At 39.7% G+C, this 20,111-nt stretch overlaps 1 protein-coding gene across 1 annotated transcript in view; it reads right to left on the bottom strand.

Moving 5' to 3' along the window:
* The window catches only part of STK32A (serine/threonine kinase 32A), a 126,305-nt gene that overhangs the window by 88,817 nt on the left and 17,377 nt on the right, over positions 1–20,111 (bottom strand). The window contains exons 2-3 of the mRNA XM_052643631.1: positions 5,743–5,798; positions 4,621–4,772 (exon numbers count right to left, since the gene is read on the bottom strand). Of these exons, the coding sequence (XP_052499591.1) occupies positions 4,621–4,772; positions 5,743–5,798 (208 nt within the window). The remainder of the gene's footprint in view (positions 1–4,620; positions 4,773–5,742; positions 5,799–20,111) is intronic.

The raw sequence follows: 20,111 nt of genomic DNA, 5'->3' as shown, positions 1-20,111 counted from the left end.
CCGTCCCTCTGACCTCAGGGCCAACAAAGAACCTGGAACAGGCACAACAATATGGGGCTGTCAGTGAGTGCGGGAGAGGTGGCGGAGGCGTGATGGGAAAAGAGCCAGAAAACACCGGAGCCAGAAGCCGAGTCCCGCTGCTAACTCACGCTGGCCGTTCATTTGTTGGTGCGACAGAGGTTTATTCAGCCCCCTGTGAGGGGGCCGCCGTTGCTGTAGGGAGCAGGAGAGTGGGCAGTGGGCAGACCTGCCTTTCGCAGTTGGTGACCTTGTGGGGTGCGGAGAAGGAGCGACAAAAGTCAACCGAATTTCCTTACATATCTTGTAAGAGAGCCTCCCAAGATGTCCGTAGGGGAGGGGAGAGCTCAGCAGGAAGAGCAGGGGCTTTGACGTCCAGTTTCCTGGGTTTGAGTCCTGGCTGTGAGACTCTGCGGAATGGCTCAACCTCTCTCAGCCCCATTTCTCCAGGTGTAAAATGGGAAAAACAGTCTTTATCCACATAGGTTGCTGGGATGAATACATAACATCATATCTGTAAAACCCAAAGTCATAGGAGCTATTCTGTTGATACCAGGACTCTGAAGGCCACTCTGTGTCCTCAGGGTCTCTGATTCTGTGACAGGTGCCAGGGCTCAGAGTCACACAGGATGGAGTCTGGTTCCAGGGAACCCATTCATGGGGCTGTGTTGAGCCATCTCCCAGGGCTCTCTTTTCGCACTCCCAGGACAAACGGTCTTTTTCACTTAATACAATCTCCTCTCCTCATTTCCTGAAACCACACGCGGACCCTTGAGAGTTCACAGGAACAGGAGAGCCAGGCTAGGAGAGCAGAGGGAGCAGCTGTGTGCAGCTGCAGGCTTAATTCCAATTAACAAAAGCCACCTGGGGATCTGCTGTGCTGGGCAGGTCTGGGGCGATTGGTTCCCGGCTATGGGTTGCCAGGGCTTTGTTAGAGGCCCCTGGGGAGGGGCTCAAGGGAAACCTGTATTTGCTTTTTCTTGGATACCAGCCCTGAATGGCAGCCTTCACTTTCTAACATAACCTGTATCTGATGACCATGCTCTGGGTGGGGCCAAGGCTTCGGAGGCTGGGGAGGTTGGATCTGAATTCAGCAGGTTCTTCCACTCTTAACGCTGGTGCTCCTGGATTAGTGACCTTCCTCCCCTGAAACCCGTACGTGCACGTAGACCCTCCATGCACTTCTCACAGCTGATATATTCATGTGCCTCCTGATCAACAGCAGCCTCTCATAGTTATTGGTAATGTGTGGGTGAGCAAGTCTATCTGCTTGTGCTCACCACTGCATCTCCACAGTATGGATCTTTGTTACAATTAGGATCCCCAGAGTGAGCAAATACAAGATGCCCATTTAAACTTACTCATTATCTGAATTTCTATTTCAGTTAAAAATGTCCTGTATGATACTAGGACATATACCAAAAGGTACTGGTTATTTATAGGAAATGCAAATCTAATTGTGCATCCTGGATTGTGTCTAGCAACCCTAATTATAAATCGTGGTGCTCAGGAAATCTATACATGAAAGAAGGAATGAATGGGACTCATGCATCATCAAATACAGACATTTTACTGGAAAGTACACACTGTTAGGAGTGGTCATTTCAAGGTGATTGATAGGATTATTGGAGAGTTTCCATTTTTCTATGTGTTCTGGTTTTCAAGTTGCCATGAGAGGAAACATTTTCAAAGGTAATATGTGTGTATATTAGTATATTTATTCATAAGCCAACTTCTTAATATTAGTGCAAAGCCTCCTTGTGTTTTCCTTCATTCCGAAAACCAGAATTTGAGGACAAGGACATTTTGAGCATCCATGAGAAGATTATTATAAGTAGTATTGACAGGCCTACAGAGCATATCAGCAAAACAGAATACATAAATGGGTACAGAGGAGTTTTTGTAAAGAAAACATTGCTGCAATTTTATCACATGATGCTTCTTAAGAAAACCAGCTCCTGAAGTTTTGGGAATGTAAAGCTCAGTCGAGTTAAACTAGGACATAAAAATCTTGATTAAAATGTATATAACACACTGGAGATCTTTTTTCTTTGATTCACAGAAGAAAGGTGGAAAAAAAATAAGCATAAGCTTTTATAGGGAATGAGTTGGCAAGTGAGTGCCACCACACAGACAACCTGCCCTGACGCTGTGGGGCCAAGTACCCTTCAAAGTTGTCTTCTGGGGTCCACACTGGCCACTGGTGATGGGCATGTTCAGAATGCTATGACTTAATGGAGCAAGGAAAGCAAGAACTACCATTTGTAAGATGCTGACTATGTTCTGGGCACTGGGCATAGCTCTTGACCATACTTCATTCACAGAAACAACCAAATTGCACACATTAACCCATTCTAACAATGGGACTTAAGAATTATGAAGTAAGTTACTCATAACCACACCTCCTGAAATATTACAAGGTACTTAAAAGCTGTGGAAAGAGACACTTATATTTACTATGCTGTACTGATTAAGGCATTTATTCGAAGGAATAAAGATGCTTTCTGAAGACTTATCTCAAGGTTTGAAGGATGAAAGCGCCGCTCTCTGTTCAGGAATGCCCCTCCCAGTTTCCAGTACTGAGTGTGGTGCTAGAATCATGGGGTAAGGAGTCTCTCCTCTCTTCTATCAGTGTTAATGGTGCTCCGGGTTCTAATGCAGGATTCAGTGTCAGGGTGAGAAAAAGGGCAGAGTAGAATATATGTCCTGTTATCACATGCACGGAGAAGAGAATGTTGTCTAGAATGACACCAAGTAAGCAAAGCAAAATCTATAAGCTTTGGCCAGCTTCAAGTCTTATAACACTCACGTTATTTAAAAAGAGGGAACTGAGTGAAATCAACTTGGCCTACTTGGAGATGAGAGACAAGCATGAGAGAGTAAAATGCTAAGTGTGTCCTTATGAAGCGTTCCTGGTCTTAAAAGAAGAAAATTAGTTGCTTGAACTTTTGAAAAAGGACAGTGTGACTCTGAACAAAGGGAGGCTCATCATTGTGAAGAGAGGAAAAAAGGCAATTTGATGATTGTTAAGGATGGGAAAGAAAGAGCTGCATCCATTGAACACTTTACATGGCAGCATTGTGAATAGGCCAGTCTAAATTACTGATTAAATACACTGAAGCTGTATTTAAAATTAGCTTCCCTATGTCTGAGGATTGCATAAACCCTAATAGACCTATTTCTAAGTCACATACAACCATCTTTTCAACTGTAGCACAGAGGCTTTGAGCAAATTGTGTATGAAGTGAGCTGTATTAATCAAAGATGGAGACAGGTTTTATGCACTGATTCCTCCAGAGAATCTCCCTAAACACACAGTGACATTTTGATGATTTTTCCATTAGTATTCTCTAACTAAAAAGGAGAAAAAAGTTTTTTTTTTTTCCCCTTCATTAGTAAGTAAGAACTGCTTGGTATGCATATTTAAATAACAGTCATACTGAAGAACTGGCTCTTAATATAATGGATGCATTAAAATATAGAGGAAAATGAGCCAGCCACATAAAGACCTCAAAGTAATAGATAATGCAAGCCTCTCTGCCATTTTCTAAGCCTTGGATTATGATAATGGCTTTGAGAGCAGATCAGTCATTTAATGTCTAGCTACTGACATAAATTAGCTCCAGTTGTGTTAAAGCTGGTTTGAGGAGAAAGGCAGCACCCATCTTTTTGCAATTCATATGTCTGCTTAAGAACTATGCTGCAAGGAAATCAGGTTGCTTGCCCATCACTTTAAGGAGAAGGCGCTTTGTACAAGTCCTAACAATCAAACTTCATGTCCGCCAGCAATGCCATACTTTGCATTCAAGTCCGTGCCCCACAATTATGGGGAAAAAGATGTGATGAGTGAGAAAACATCTGAACGCATTCCTTGTCAGCCTATTAAATGACAGTGCTTTCAACAGCAGTCCCCAATCTGTTTGGTACCAGGGACCAGTTTGGGGTTGCTTAGTCACTTCTGACTCTGTGCGACCCTATGGACTGTAGCCTGCCAGGCTCCTCTGTTCATGGGATTCTCCAGGCAAGAATACTGGGGTGGGTTGCCATGCCCTCCTCCAGGGGATCTTCCTGACCCAGGGATCCAACCCAGGTTACCTGCACTGCAGGCAGATTCTTTACCACTGAGCTAGCAAGGAAGCCCAGGAATTGGTTTAGTAGAAGACAATTTTTCCACAGATGGGGGTGGGAGGAAAAGGTTTGGGGAAGATTCAAGCATAGTTTGGTCCATGCTCCTATGAGAATCTAATGCCGCTGCTGCTCTGTCAGGAGGAGGAGCTCCCAGTAATGTGCACAGTGGGGAGTGGCTATAAATACAGGTGGAGCTCACTCACCTCCTGCTGTGTGGCCCTGTTCATAACCAGGGGTTGGGGACCCCTGCTTTAAAAGAATACTGACCTCAAGGACAAGGGGATATACAGCAACTGAACTGAACAGTATAACAATTTTGTTTCTTTAGAAAGACAAACCAAGGTGAATGAAAGTCCCATGAAGATCCTAATGAGGGTTTTGCAAATGCACACGTAGAAACCAGGGTGTGTTTATGTAACAGGGTTGGGGGTGAAGGCAGGACTGTCCCATTAAATGTCCAGGAAAACCACTCACCACAAATTGACCAGGAAAGGGTGCTCCAGTCCCTGCATGATCTGGAGCTCCTTGAAGACATTCCTCACTTCGTTGCGCTCCACGCACTTCTGTTTGTTCATGTACTTCATCGCATACATCTTCTTGGTATCGTTCTTCTGTACGATGCAGACCTAACGGTGCCAGCCGGAGCGAGGACGTGATTAGGGAGGTGATGGATTGTGGGCATGAGACAGAGCAAGACTGGTTAGCACTGCCTGGAGGCCCTGACATGTGCAAATTCTCTGATGCTAAAGTTGCCAGCAAGTCAATTTCTAAATCTCTCCTTTCTCAGACAAGTTTGCTTGTTTTTGCTTTTGGGGGTTTTTAAGACAACATATTGGTGGAAAATAACTTCCTCCATGTCAGGAATCTTCAAATAACAAATGAAATTTTTATTCAGCTTTTAGTGAGTGAAATGGACATGGCTCAATGTTAAGATGAACAATATTGTGCAAAGAACTTCTTTTAGCAACCACAAGTGATATAACCAAAAAGGACTTAAAGCCCTGAGGAAAACACTGTGATGCCCATATTTATAAAATTCTTTAAGAGGTTCATATAATGCCATATAAAGTCAACAGCAGGTGATTCTAAACGCAAGTTTAATACGAAATATGAGATATTCTGTTAAGTTTGTCTCCACAAAGAAACCAATCAGGATTTGAATCTGGAAGATTCTTATAAAAAATTAGACTGAATGTGTATGTTCTATGCTAGGCTTTTTTTTTTTTTTTTTTTTTTACAGTAGGTCTTTAAAAAAAAAAATATGGTACAATTGTCCTTCATGGAAAGATTTAATTCTTACACGGACAAGATAACTGTTACTGAAGGTACTGGTACAATTTGAAAATGATTATGAAACCTTACTCTTCCTGTTAGAGAAAGTGTGAAACTCCAATGAGTAAACTGATTTGACTTTGAGATAATTCTGAAAGCATACATATTTGTTACATAGCTGCCTGTCACATACTTTGTTCAAAGTGTGGTAATACTTTTATATAAACATCTCATATTTATTGCGGTCCCAGTAACTCATCTGAACATTCTTGGGCTCTCTGAGCTACATACTCTCTGCTAGTGGTTAATCATTTTGGTTCTTACCTTCCCGAAACTGCCTTTCCCAATGGCTCGCAAAATTTCAAAGTGGTCAAAGTTGACTGCAAAACAAAAAGAACATCATGAGTAATTCAGTTGCTCTTTAGTAACTAATGAGTAATATATAAAGATTGAACTAAACTTAAGTACCTTATGTAAACAACATTCTAGACTACTTTAACACGACCGTTCATTCATCTGTAGACATTTCTTGAACACTTAATCACTGTGCTTAGTACTAGGGGCTATAGAAGTAATAGAGTAGAAATTGAGTCTCTGCTTTTCAGACTGTGGTCCAGTGAGGGCTCCATAGAGAGACTCCGATGGATTAAATAGTCACTAAATGAATGGACAATTAAAACTCTCACTGAAAGTTAAGAAGGACAGAAACCGTGGGGATCTAAGTGTGTATAACAGGGGTTTTACATAGGTGGCCAGAGAGCTGGTCCTCTGTGCATACATTGCCACTAAGGGTTGCACTTTAAAAATCTTCTCCTTGTCTGTTTTCTCATTACAACCACTCTTTCATGTATCAAAATGATTTCAATTTTCCCAAGTAGGAAACTATTACACATGTAAATTTATAGAATGAGTTGATTCCCAAGGCATAAATATCTAACAGAGGAGGATAAATATGAGCATTAAAGTCTATTTGATAAAATTCATTTGAAGTTGAGATGATCTTTTACATCCGTCATTTAAATATTCCACCCTGAGGGAATTCCTGGCAGTCCAGTGCTTAGGATTCATTGCTTTCACTGCAGGGGACTCGGGTTTGATCCCTGATTAGAGAACTAAGATCCCACATGCCACATGATGTGGCCCCCCACCCCCAGAAATCCCATTTCTACTCTTTAACTTTAAATGGAGTATAATCTATAAAAATATTAAATCACTATGTCATATACTTGAAACTAATACATTTTAAGTATATAACATATTGATTTAATATTTTTATAGATACATTTTAAATCAACTATATGTCAATTAAAAAAAATATTTCCTTCCAGGAGTCAGAAGCAATAAATATTTAGTTTATGATAGCATGGTCTCTTGGTTCAGTGCTCAAGAAATGCTTGGTGAAGAGAACAAAGTATAGATTCTTCCAGAAAGGTGACAAGCTTTGGTTATGTGCCTTGATGATCTTGAATTGAGAAAATGTCCACTGTCTTTCCTGCTTTTTGAAATAAGGATTTAGATAAGTTAAATTCCAAATGAGGGCTTTTAAGAATTTAATCAGAAAAAATTGCAAAATACTGAAAGGTTCTATTCTTCTCTTTAAAAGACATGATTTATTGATTTCAAAATTAACCGGATTAGCTCCTTTTGAAGGAAAGAAAGATGAGTAACAGAACCACTCATCTTCCAAGCTTTCTCAAGGTTGAAATATTTTTATAATGTGACTTCATAATCATTACTTAACACACAACTCACTTTATTTAAGCCAAAAAAAAAAAGCCATTTAATCATGTGAGACAGCATGTCTATCACAAATAATTCTGGATTTAACCTGAAAAGAATGGTATTACTCTGATAAATGACAAACTATTTTTTAATATTTTATTGAATTATAGTTGATTTAAGGTGTCATGTTAATTTCTCCTATACAGCAGTATGATTTAGTTGTTTATCACATAATACTGAATATAGCATCCTGTATTGCAGTAGGACCTTGTTGTTTATCCATTTTATATAAAATAGCTTGCATCTGCTAATCCCAAACTCCCAATCCATCCCTCCCATTCCTACTCTTCCCACTTGGCAACCACAAGTCTGTTCTCTCTGTCTGAGTCTGTTTCTCTTTCATAAATATGTTCATTTATATCACTTTTTAAAGATTCTACATAAAAATGATATCATATGATCGTCTTTGTCTGACTTACTTCACTTAGCTTGATATATAGTCCATCCATGTTTCTGCAGATGGTATTATTTATTTCCTTTTTAACCTGAGTAATATTCCATCATATAATTATACCACATCTTCTTTATCCAGTCCTCTGTCAGTGGACATTTAGATTGCTTCCATGTCTTGACTATTGTAAATAGTGCTGCTATGAACATAAGGTTGCCTATATCTTTTAGAACTATAGTTTTGTCTGGATATATGCCCAGGCATGGGATTGCTGGATCATATGGCAAATCTGTATTTTGAGGGACGTTTATACTGTTTTCCATAGTGGCTGCGCCAATTTACATTGCCACCAGTAGTGTAACAGAGTTCCTTTTTTCGCCACACCCCTGCTAGCATTTGTTGTGTGTAGTTGTTCAGTCACCAAGTTGTGTCCAGTTCTCCGCTACTCCGTGAACCACAGCATGCCAGGCTTCCCTGTTTTTCACTATTTCCCTGAGTTTGCTCAAATTCATGTCCATTGAGTCATGATGCCACCCAAACATCTTATAGTCCATCACCCTCTTCTCCTCTTGCCCTCAGTCTTTCCCAGCATTAGGGTCTTTTCCAGTGAATTAGCTCTTCACGTAAATAAACTTTTTAATAATGGCCATTCTAGCTGGTTTTCAGTCTCTCCTTGTAGTTTTGCTTTGCATTTGTCTAATAACCAGTCCATTCTAAAGGAGATCAGTCCTGGGTGTTCACTGGAAGGACTGATGCTAAAGCTGAAACTCCAATACTTTGGCCACCTCATGCGAAGAGTTGACTCATTGGTAAAGACTCTGATGCTGGGAGGGATTGGGGGCAGGAGGAGAAGGAGACGACAGAGGATGAGATGGCTGGATGGCATCACCGACTCGATGCACATGAGTTTGGGTGAACTCCAGGAGTTGGTGATGGACGGAGGGAGGCCTGGCGTTCCGCGATTCATGGGGTCACAAAGAGTTGGACACGATTGAGAGACTGAACTGAACTGAATAATTAGTGATGATGAGCACCTTGACATGTGCCTATAGGACATTTGTATGTCTTTGTTGGAGAAATGTCTATTAATGTCTTCTGTCCATTTTTTGATTGGGTTTGGTTTTTTTGTTGAGTTGTACAAGCTGTTTTTGGAAGTGTATTTTGGAAATTAAGCCCTAGTCAGTCACATTGTTTACAAGTATTTTCTTCTAGTCTGTAGGCTGTCTTTTTGTTTTCTTTATGGTTTCCTTTGCTGTGCAAAACTTTGTAAGTTTGATTAAGTCCCATTTGCTTATTTTTGCTTTTATTTCTGCTGCCTTGGGAGACTGTCTTAAAACATTGCTACAGTTTATGTCAGAGGATGTTTTCCCTATGTTCTCTTCTAGGAATTTTACGATGTCTTGTCTTATACTTAAGTCTTTAAACCTGAATGACAGATTCTGAGTCCTTATTTTCTTATCTGTAAAAAAAAAAAAGAAAAAAAAGAACCTTTCTAGACAAGAAAATACCTTTTTATATGGAAAAATGCTAATAAAGCTATTTACTTAAGTCATTCACTTGACTATGTTATCTTCTCCAACTCCTTGGTTCTGAGTTTATTTGCTACATCAGAAACTCTATGAGGGCAGAGATTATATGTTGTTTAGTAATCTTTGTTTCATCTGTGTTTTCCTGGCAACTCAGAAAATCCCTGACTTGAAATAGTTGAAGGCATCTCTTTGTACTTCCCATAGAGCCTGGTACAGTGGTTTACACATGTATTTATTTGGCCATAAATCAAAGTAAGCTGTAAAGATAGAGAAGAACCCCCAAACAATTGCTTCTTATAAACAAGAGCCATGTGAGAACATGGATCTTCTAAGGAAGTATTTTTCAAACTGAGTGAAGAGTCATTAATAAGTTAGTGGTAATAAATCAATTTAGTGGTAGTAAAAAGCATTGAAAAGTCAAATGGGATAGAATAGATAAGAAAATAACAAAAATGTCTTAAATGTAGTTACAGTAGTATTGACTCTGAAACTTTTGCTTTGGTTTTACATAATGTGTGTAGATAGATATGTACGGTATCAAGAGGTAATTTTTTGTCTATATTTTAATATGACTTGTCAACATAAATTGAAAAACTCTTTTTATAAGTTTCCTCTTAAATTTCAAATTGAAATAACCAATGCAATGATTTCATCATATTCATTACATGAAGCTGAGTTAGACTTCATGAACTACAAAAGTGTTAAAAAAAAAAAAATCAAGATTTATTTGCAAGCCCAAGATTTCACCTCTAGCAAATCTAGTAACTCACAGTGGTTCCTTCATGTGCAGCCTAGCTTAAAATGCTATGACTATGTTTTGCTTCTCCAAGTATCACTATATAGCAGATACCTAGAAGCATGAGCTTCCATTGTGATTTTAATCCATTTCACGAACCATGTCTTTTTATAAGCCATTTTAAGCTTTAATGAAAATAATAAAGGATTAGATGCCAGGTTGCTGATAAATGTCTACTAGCAGAACTGTCAATTAATGTCCCAGAAAAGTGACAATCTTAAAATTTTAGAGAAACTGCATCTTATTTATGCCTTTATTTCTAGTTAATCAATCAAAGAATGATGCCATATTGCCCAAAGTTACTTCCCTGAATAATAATACACCCAATAAGTGATAGAAAGCCAATAACTGGTTGAAAGTGAATGGAAAATAAGCTCTTATACTATCCATATAGTCCCTTCTTAAATATCCAACAGCATTACTAATTTGAAGGAAGGCAGATGGAAAAGGCAACCAAGCCTCATAGATTCAGAAAAAACGAGAGAGATGACATCAGAACTGTGGATTATATTGTCAACAGAAATCCTATTATAGGCATGTAGGGTTTGCCTTAAAGGAGTATGATATAGCATAGCCACTGTGCTTAAAATTTGGTCAACCTGTATAGTATTACCTAACAGATTACAAATGGCCCACAAGCCACAATGGGCCTGCAACTTGTTTTTGTACCTCCTGTGAGCTACGATAGGTTCTACATTTTTAAAGGATTTTAAAAATAATATTTACTTTACAAAAAGTTTGCCAACCCTTGAGATTGAAAACAGTCTCTGGAGACAGAATATCCATGTTCAAATTCCAGCTCCTACAATTAATAGCTGTGCAATCCTGGTAATTTATTTCTATGCTCTGTTTCTTCATCGGTAAAATAGGGATGAAAATAATATATACCTCATAGGGTTTGTAGTAAGATGAAATGAGTACGTATGTAAAGTACTTAGAATATGAACTGGAACTAATTACTTTTACTAGTACTACTGTTGCTGCTGCTGCTAACTCACTTCAGTCGTGTCCGACTCTGTGTGACCCCATAGACGGCAGCCCACCAGGCTCCCCCGTCCCTGGGATTCTCCAGGCAAGAACACTGGAGTGGGTTGCCATTTCCTTCTCCAATGCATGAAAGTGAAAAGTGAAAGGGAAGTCACTGTGTCGTGTTTGACTCTTTGCGACCCCATGGACTGCAGCCCTCCAGGCTCCTCCATCCATGGGATTTTCCAGGCAAGAGTACATGGATATTATCAGGCAACATGGAGGTAAATGGCAGCTGTCCATGTTATTTCTACACATCTGGGCTTTGTAGTCTGTGGTGTGGTGGTCTTGAAGCAGTGCTTTCTTCAATCTCTAAAGCAAAGCTAACCTTTGTTGTGTCTTCTTTTTGTTTCTTAGCCTTGTAGCGTGTTTTAAAACTTTCTTTCTGGTTCATGGAGGAGCTCTGGTGCCAAGAAAATGAAAAGGCCTTCTGGAAGCCCTATTAGATGATGGGCCTTTGTAGGGTTTGAAGGTAGTGGTTGAGTATAAGGAGAGACAAAACCTGGTTCTCATTTACGCTGAGGCTAGGCCAGGAAATGTGGCCTAATGGGAAGCCAACAGGCAACAGCAGCTCAACCTCCTATACCTTCTTCTCTGCTCCAGAGTCTTCCTTTCACATTGGTCTTCTACCCCAGTCTTAGTCACCATCATGTCACTGGAGTATCCTTAAGGCTGCCTGGGGGTATATCAGGTTAACAGACAAAGCTGAATGGATCCTAATGTTATGATACCACGCGTAGTATTTTAAAACCTAAGTATTTTAAAAGGACTTCCTTTAGAGTTTTTCTTTTGAATAGGTGTACATTCTCCATTAATCAACCAGACACAAAGTCTGTATGCATCAGGAACCTGTTACATACATTTCCTTTGTATGTCTCATTGTATCCTTGAAATAACCTTATGGTTTTTATAGATAGGCATGCTCAGCCTAGAGATGAAATAATAATTATAACTAGTATGGGCTTTCCTGGCAGCTCAGATGGTAAAGAATCTCCCTGCAATGCAGGAGACCTGGGTTTGATCCCTGGGTTGGGAAGATCTCCTGGAGGAGGGCATGGAAACCCACTCCAGTATTCTTACCTGGAGAATTCCCGTGGACAGAGGAGCCTGGCTGGCTACAGTCCCTGGGCCTCAAAGAGTTGGACATGACTGCATAACTAAGCACAGCACAGCATTACTAGTACAGTGAATCACTTATCTTGGGAATAGTTTCACAAGCCAGAAAGTAAGCAAAACTTGTTTAGTCAAAACTACAGATGTAAATTCTCTATGAAGCTACCCCATTTGAAAATCAAGAGAGTCTGTTGAAAAGTCCAACCCAATATTTTTTTCCCTTGTGTGAGCACCCAAGGAAGCTCATGAATTGCATTTAAGGACCATTGAGTGAGAAACAAAAGTTTAGGCACTAAAATCATACTCAGCTCATTGGCAGGTCAAATTTATCAGTCACATGTCCAGTAGGACTAACTGAGGGGACAGCGGTTGACTGTTGCCACAAAGTCACACTCAATACTTGAGTGGAGGAGTGGACAGAAGCAACTCACCATCATGTAAATTCATATACACCTTTCTGATCCTGGACCCACACTCTTATCTATGTTTTTATAGTTGTCTTGCAGTTATCATTACTGTGTATCCACCCATCCCAGAGGTAGAATGGGGGGAAGCAAGGTGAGACTGCTTTGTGTCTCCTTCTAGAATCACAAGTCAGGCTTTCCCAAGTCTTTTCCTAAACAGAAGTCTACTGATGGTGGCTCCAGGGCTGATGCTCTTTATTTCCTTCCTTCTACCTCTTTTCATCTCAACATTCTGGTCTATAAACAGTGTTGAAGGAAAGAAAACAGGAAACACGTTTTAGACTTCGTTATACCACCCTGACATTTGGAATTTGGGAGAAAAACATCCTAGAAAGTAAAGCAGAAAACCCATTCTTTTTTCTTCTTTTGAGGTAGAAATATTTGGAAAATTTTATTTTTTTCCTTTGAAAGATGCCAGCCTTCATAAGTACCAAATCATGAACATGTGTGAGATTTCCGAGAACCACCCTTCTAGATATTTCTGTGAACCTTTCTATTGCTGAGAGAAAAAGGACACCAGCAGTGGGGCCTTAGATAAGCTACTACATTTTTTTTTTTTTTAAATCACAAGGTCCCCATCTGTAAAACAGAGCTCATTAAACTTGACTCACAGGTGGTTTTGAAAATGAGGTATAATGTCAGAAGTATAATGTCTGGCCCACTGAAAACTAAAAATTACAAATGATAAAAAGTACAATTATTTAGAGAAAATGAAGTATTCTTCCCTTCCAAAATTTTAGTTCTAGTCCTAGAAGGCAATTACTGTTAACCAATTCTTCTGTATCTGTCAAGATATTTTTTTCCCTGCATACTACAGGTATTCCCGTTTGACAGCAATAGCAAGGTAATAGCATTCCTATATGATTGTAGATTATAAGCACTTTCTACATAATTGTTTCTGTCCTTTCATACCATTACATATAGCTCTATATGTAATTATTTTAAATAGTTTCTTTGTATTTTCTTGCATAAATATACCATAAAAGATTTAGCCAACTGATGGACTTCCAAAGATGATTTGATTACCTGTTATTACCTGCAATAATCTCACAAACATCCTTGATCAGCTTATGTGCATATGTTGTAGGCTGTCTTTATAAAAGTAGATCTTCTGGGACAAATATAGAATGGATTTTCCAATTTAAAAGATACTGTAAATAGCTCCTCAAAGATGTTATACCAAATCTCATTCAGTAATGTGTCCATTACTTAGCTTGTGTTAGCTTGTCCATTGCCCTGCCAACACTGTGATATCAACTGTCCTTGATCTAACAAAAAAAATTGAATTATTGATTTACCTTTATACAGTTGACTCTTGAAGAACATGGTGGGGAGCTGGGGTGCCAACCCTGCTCTAAGCAAAACTCTACATGTAATTTACCATTCTGCCCTCCATATCTAAGTTTCCTCCATATTTGAGTTCCATATCTATGGATTCAATCAAAGGTAGATTGTGTACTATTGTGATATGTATTTATTGAAAAAAATCCAAATATTAGTGACCCACAAATTGTTGTTCGAAGGTCAGCTGTATTTTTCTAATGAGTGAAGTCTCATATCTTCATTTACATTTATTTTTTCAAAGGACTGCCTATTCACATATTTTTTTCTTTTAATGAGTTATTATTTTTATTTATTTGCAAGTGAATTTAAAATGCTAAGTATATTAACTTTCTCTCTAGTACATCTTGGGCATATTTTTCTAGGCTGTCCATTTGGCTTTTGACTTAAACATTTTTAACAATGTAGAAAACTTGTGTTAAATTTATATTTTACAGAGTCCAATTTTATATAGTCAAATGTATTAATCTTCCCCTTTTTGTTCTTCTGGACCTAGATCTTTTTTAAAAAGGCGTTTTTCTGGTTAAAAGCATGTACTTGTATTTTAATAGCTTTTGACATCTTCTAAAATATAACCTTAGAATAAATTATGCTATATATATTCAAGATATACGGAACAAAAAAGTTTTCAAGTTATAACAATTCTAAAAACTCCTGCTACTACTTAAATGAAAAGTTAAAACAATTGATCACTTCTTTGCATGCTGTCATGCCAATGTGATTGCTAATAAGTGGATACTTTTAAGTGCTTTGGAAGAATATCGTCTTGAAGCCAGCCCTCCATATCTTGCTTATGCTGACAATTTATTTAGTAAACACTCCACTTATATTGCACAATGTTAAGTACCAATGTTGCTGCTGCTAAGTTGCTTCAGTCGTGTCCGACTCTGTGCGACCCCATAGACAGCAGCCCACCAGGCTCCCCCGTCCCTGGTATTCTCCAGGCAAGAACACTGGAGTGGGTTGCCATTTCCTTCTCCAATGCAGGAAAGTGAAAGTGAAATCGCTCAGTCGTGTCCGACTCTTAGCGACCCCATGGTCTGCAGCCTACCAGGCTCCTCTGTCCATGGGATTTTCCAGGCAAGAGTACTGGAGTGGGTCGCCATTGCCCGGTCCCAATTGATTCAGCACACACATTGGCTGCTTAAACATGACACTGGGGCAGGCTATAATTCTCTGAAGGCAAAGTCAATTCAACATGGAAACAGTGATGGCTTAGCTGGTTACATGTTTCTTCACTCCAGTTGAGAGAGGGCGGGGGGCAGGGGGAAGTGTCTCTGTGTGTGTGTGTGTGTGAGTGTGTGTGTGTGTGTGTGTGTAATCCCTCCCCCTTCCGCCCAGTACAACAGAATAGACACTTAGGTGGAGTTCAGGTGCAGACGTTGCTCACTGTACTTGGTCTGTGTGCTGATGGCTTGCACAGCAACAACCAGGCACTGTGCTCTGTGCTGGGGAGAAAGCAAGCCAAGGCTGCCTACTTTCCTGGGGCCAACAGCCTCGTGGGACAACAGAATAATTCATATCTGTTAATATCTAATATTATCTAACAACAAAATAATTAATATCTGTTACTATTTAGCTAATATCTAATATTTTTGTAAGGAATATCGGGCATTAGTCTAAGCCTGTTAGATAGATATATTATTTCAATTTCCCATCAATCCAATGAAACAGTACTACTATTATTGCCCTTTTCTTAAAGCTGAGCAAACTGTACCCTGAAGTAATGAATTTTTCCAGGGCCACAGTGTAAGCATGGGGCAGAATGGTGGAGTCCAGAGCTGTCCTCCAATGCTGTTCTCCACTGCAGCCCATTACACGTAGGTAGCGGTGCCTGAGAAAGAAGGATCTGCGGCCCAGAGTCAGGGAAAGCCTTTATCTCACCATAGTGCCCATTTTTCTGGCTTCTTCTCTTAAGCAGTATCTCTCTTTCATGGATCCTATCTTAACAACAGTGGTCCCACCAACCGTGTGCGTCACTGGTATCTGTCACTCATCCTGTCCCCCGCTCCTTGCCAGAAGCCCTGGTCTGGGAGTGGGACTGTGACCCGAGCCATTCCATCTACATCCTTCACATGCAGGGTTTTCGGAACTGGAAATGCACACTTCCTCTGCTATCACAAAGCTTTCTGCATAGGAAAACAGATCTGGCCAAATGGGAAAACAAAACAAAACCAAAACAGGTCAGGAGGTCCCAGGAAATGAAACCAACACACGGAATAAAGTAGACTCATACAATAAAAATGAGGCCCTGATAGCATTAAAGTATGCAGCTTCATACCCAGATGGGTCCTATCTCGATAATTCTGCAGGCATCATGATATTCTTCCAGTAATTTTGAAATTTTTAGTTTTTTAGCAAAACTCACTCAAGTTCCAAGTAACACAAGCAGCACTGCTGTAGGGAGGAAATCAGTTTCATCCTGAGAATGCACCAAAACATCATCGGAGAGAGGATTAAGGCGTGAGGAAAATGTTACAAGGGACTTCCTCTGTTTCTTATTTTTATCCTTATATTGAATTGGAGTATCAGAAAGATAATCTCCCAGGAAAATGTAAGAAACATACACATGAATGACTGCAGTGTAAAGGAATTCCTAGGTACTGACAGCCTTGGTGTTACCACAGGGATTCCCAAATGTGTCCACCCATCAAAATAACAGAAAACACTGTTAACATGTTTTAAACACTGTTAAAACATTTTAAACACTGTTCAAAAATGAGTTTCATGGGCCTCACCTGAATCAAACTCTGGAGGCTAGACTTAAGAATCTGTATTTTAATCTACTCCCTGAGGGCTTCTGATAGAACCTGCCAGGAACCAGTCTGCAGGGCTTGATTTATGAACCACTGTTTCATCCACTAAAAGCTACAGAGCTCTAAGGTGGGAGAAATTTTTTCCTACTGTAGAAGATAAAAGAGCTGCAAGGAAAGGCAGCATTTCATTTGGGCCTTGCAGAAAGGGTAAGAGCTGAACAGGTAACCAAGCAGTAGAGGGCAGGCAGGGATGTACGTACTGAGTGACCTAAACCTAGTGTGAAGAGTCTCTCAGTCAATGTTATTTATCTGATTTCCATGGCCTTAAACCTTTTCACCTCTGCCCCTGTCCTCAGTGAATCTGAAGCTAATTATTAGTGGTGTTTTATAAATAATCAGTAGGCCTCTGTTGCCTGCACTGTGACACATCTTAGGTCAAAGTTGATGATTATAATCATTACGTATTATGTACATCCATGCATAGAGCTTCCTGGTGGCACACTGGCTAAGAATCTGCCTGCCAATGCAGGAGATGCTGGTTCAGTCCCTGAGTGGGGAAGATCCCCTGGAGAAGAAAATGGCCACCCACTCCAGTACTGTTGCCTGGAAAATCCCACGGACAGAGAGCCTGGCGGGCTACAGTCCATGGGCTCACAAAGAGTCAGACACAGCTGAGCACATGCATGTGTCTAGGTACTGACCCAGTACTTTATATATATTACCCTAATTAGTCCTTACACTGTAAGGCGATCATATTATTGCTCCTTTATGGATGAGTTATGGAGACCCCAAAATGTTAAATCTCCCAGGGGTAGGGTTTGGACTTGAAACTGACTTTGTGTGGCTCCAGTGGGTTCTGAGGTTTTGATAGTATAGATGAGTCCTGAAAGTTTTGTAATACACTAGAGTGGTTATGAACATGAAACTCTGGGTTTGGGTTTTGACTGCACTGTTTACTAGCTATTAACTTTAAGGTAGTTAACCTAACCTCTCTGAGTTTAAATTTTCTTCCCTGTAAAACTGATTGCGTTTAGTATCCCTTCTAAGGATATTAGGAGGGCTAGATGAAAATAAGGCATATCAAAGGTGCTTGTCAAGAGTTTTTTGTTTGAATTCAATCATCTAAAGAAAACAATGACTGATATCTTGATTAGTTTTTCTGTCTTTTAGACATTGATATTTTTATCAAAATTATGTATCTATGTCTTTCTACATGTATGCTGCTGCTGCTGCTAAGTCGCTTCAGTTGTGTCCAACTCTGTGCGACCCCGCAGACGGCAGCCCACCAGGCTCCTCTGTCCATGGGATTTTCCAGGCAAGAGTCCTGGGGTGGGGTGCTGTTGCCTTCTCTGTTCTACATGGATAAACAGGTTTAAAAGTCAGAGTTCTAAATGGTTTGTTACAAAACACTGATGTTAGTCCTGAGATCCACTTGTCTCATTCTCCAATCTCTCCTGGCCAAGAAGCTAACACTCTTACCTCTTTGAGTTAATAAATTTAGTAGTTTCTGCCATATAATCTAAATAGGATGATTTTTTTTTGGTCAGTTTTAGGAATTAGTTAATGAATTTTCAAGATGGCAGGTAGGCATTTAGTTCAGTTCCTTGGTCTTTTGACCTTACCCCAACAGGCTCCCATCTTTCTAAGACAGCTGTATCTGATATAATGATTTCAATTAGATCAGTATTCAGTATTTCCATTTTTATGAGTATGGAAACAGTATGCACACCTGAGTAATGTTGTAAACCACAATTGGGTTTCCCTTCTTGCACATTTACCCCCACCTCCTCAGTTAATAATTGTCTTGTTTACACTTGCTTGCTTTTCTGTATCCTCTTTAGTAATTCAATCTCAAAGTCTTCTCTAGTGGTCTAAATACCCTCTAACATGTTCAAGTGCATCAACCACATGATCATCTTCCTGAAAATATCTCTACCAGACGCCTCCAATCTAGACTGTTTATTCTTTTTTGCTTCACAGCTGTCATCCTAGGGCTCCCTGTTTCCCTCTCCCCTGGGCTTATCATTCATTGGTTTTCTTTAATGACAGAATCCTTGCTTATTGCCTGCACTGTCTCCCTCTTGTTGGATTCTCTTATTTCCGTGGAGTGTATCCTATAACAGTTTTGTAAGGAGGAGAATTGCATGGGAGGTAAGTTTTTGAAGTCTTGTATATATGCAAAATAGTTTATTCTCCTCCCACTCGATTGAGTTTGTCTGATTATTGAATATTAGGCTGGAAATTATTTTCCTTCAAAATTTTGAGGCCTGGCCCTCCTTAGTTTCTTTTTGTGTTACTGTTAACTCTAAAGCTATTTTGATGGCAGACCTCTGATGAACAGTTGTCTTCTCTGGACCTTGCAGGATTGCGTATTTGTGATGAGTGTTTTGAAACTTCATGATTATGTGGGTTTATTTTATTTGTTGTGCTGGGCACTTGATAAATTCATTCAATCTGGAGACGTTCTGGGCTTTTCTTTTTTCCTTAAATTAGTAAGTGATGGTTTCCTTCCTTTATCTTTCTCTCCTTTTGTACCTACTGTTATTTGAAACTAGAATTTTTAGAGTGGCTCTTAAATTTTCTTATATTTACCCTTCTGTTTTCTATCTCTATTTGCACATTACTATGGGAAATTTCCTTAAATTTGTCATCTAAGCCTTCTTTGGGATTTTCCATTCTTGTTGTAACTTTTTCCTTTTACACTAATTTTTGGTCTATGAATGTTGCTCTCATTATCCTATTTTTTCATGAAAAAACTTGTCACAGTATCATATATCTCTGATAGTTTTCCTTAAGTGTCTTTTTTTTCTGTTCAGGTGTTTCAGTATCTGTCAGTCCTAGTAGAAGCTTTTCCCATATGTCAGAAAATCCTTGGTTTTCTGTTCATTTTTAAGTGGGAAAATCTAAACGTCTCTTTGAAAGTTCTGAGTGTGAGGGTGGAACTTGTTCCCAGTAAGTTTGATTCTTAGCAAAGGCTAGGGTGCTGAGTTAGAAAACTCTGATGTTGATTAACTTATATCTTCCATCTTGGGTTGATCAAAAGTTCCAGGAAAGACACTCTACCTGGTGTTTGTCTGGAGTGAGGCCCCTGGTGTCAGTGTTATCAGAGCCTAATGGGAAAGAGGGCTGAGGGTCTGTGCACACAGCATGCATTCATTTATCTGATTCTTCCTTTCTCCACAAAGCACTGCTGGCCCTCAGTGGGCCAGGTCTTTCCCTCCTCTCCAGAGGGTAAACAACAGTTTGGGGAACAGATAACTAGTTTCTCTCTTTTGACAAAGTGGTAGAAGGACCTGACCAGTGTTTGAATAGATATCTAGGCAATCCTCCTTAATTAGCATCCCCTTTCTTGTCTACTTCTAGAGACAGGTGACCCTACAGATTCCCAAGGACTGGAGAGAGATGAATGTGTTTCACTCACCATCTCTCCCTGCAAGTCTTACTTCCATTTTTTCTCATCCTTAAAACAGATACTTTTCTCCTAGGGCTTTGGTG

This window comes from Budorcas taxicolor, chromosome 7 (genome assembly GCF_023091745.1).
Source record: "Budorcas taxicolor isolate Tak-1 chromosome 7, Takin1.1, whole genome shotgun sequence".
Classification (NCBI taxonomy): domain Eukaryota; kingdom Metazoa; phylum Chordata; class Mammalia; order Artiodactyla; family Bovidae; genus Budorcas; species Budorcas taxicolor.
This window is presented reverse-complemented; position numbering and strand designations above follow the sequence as displayed.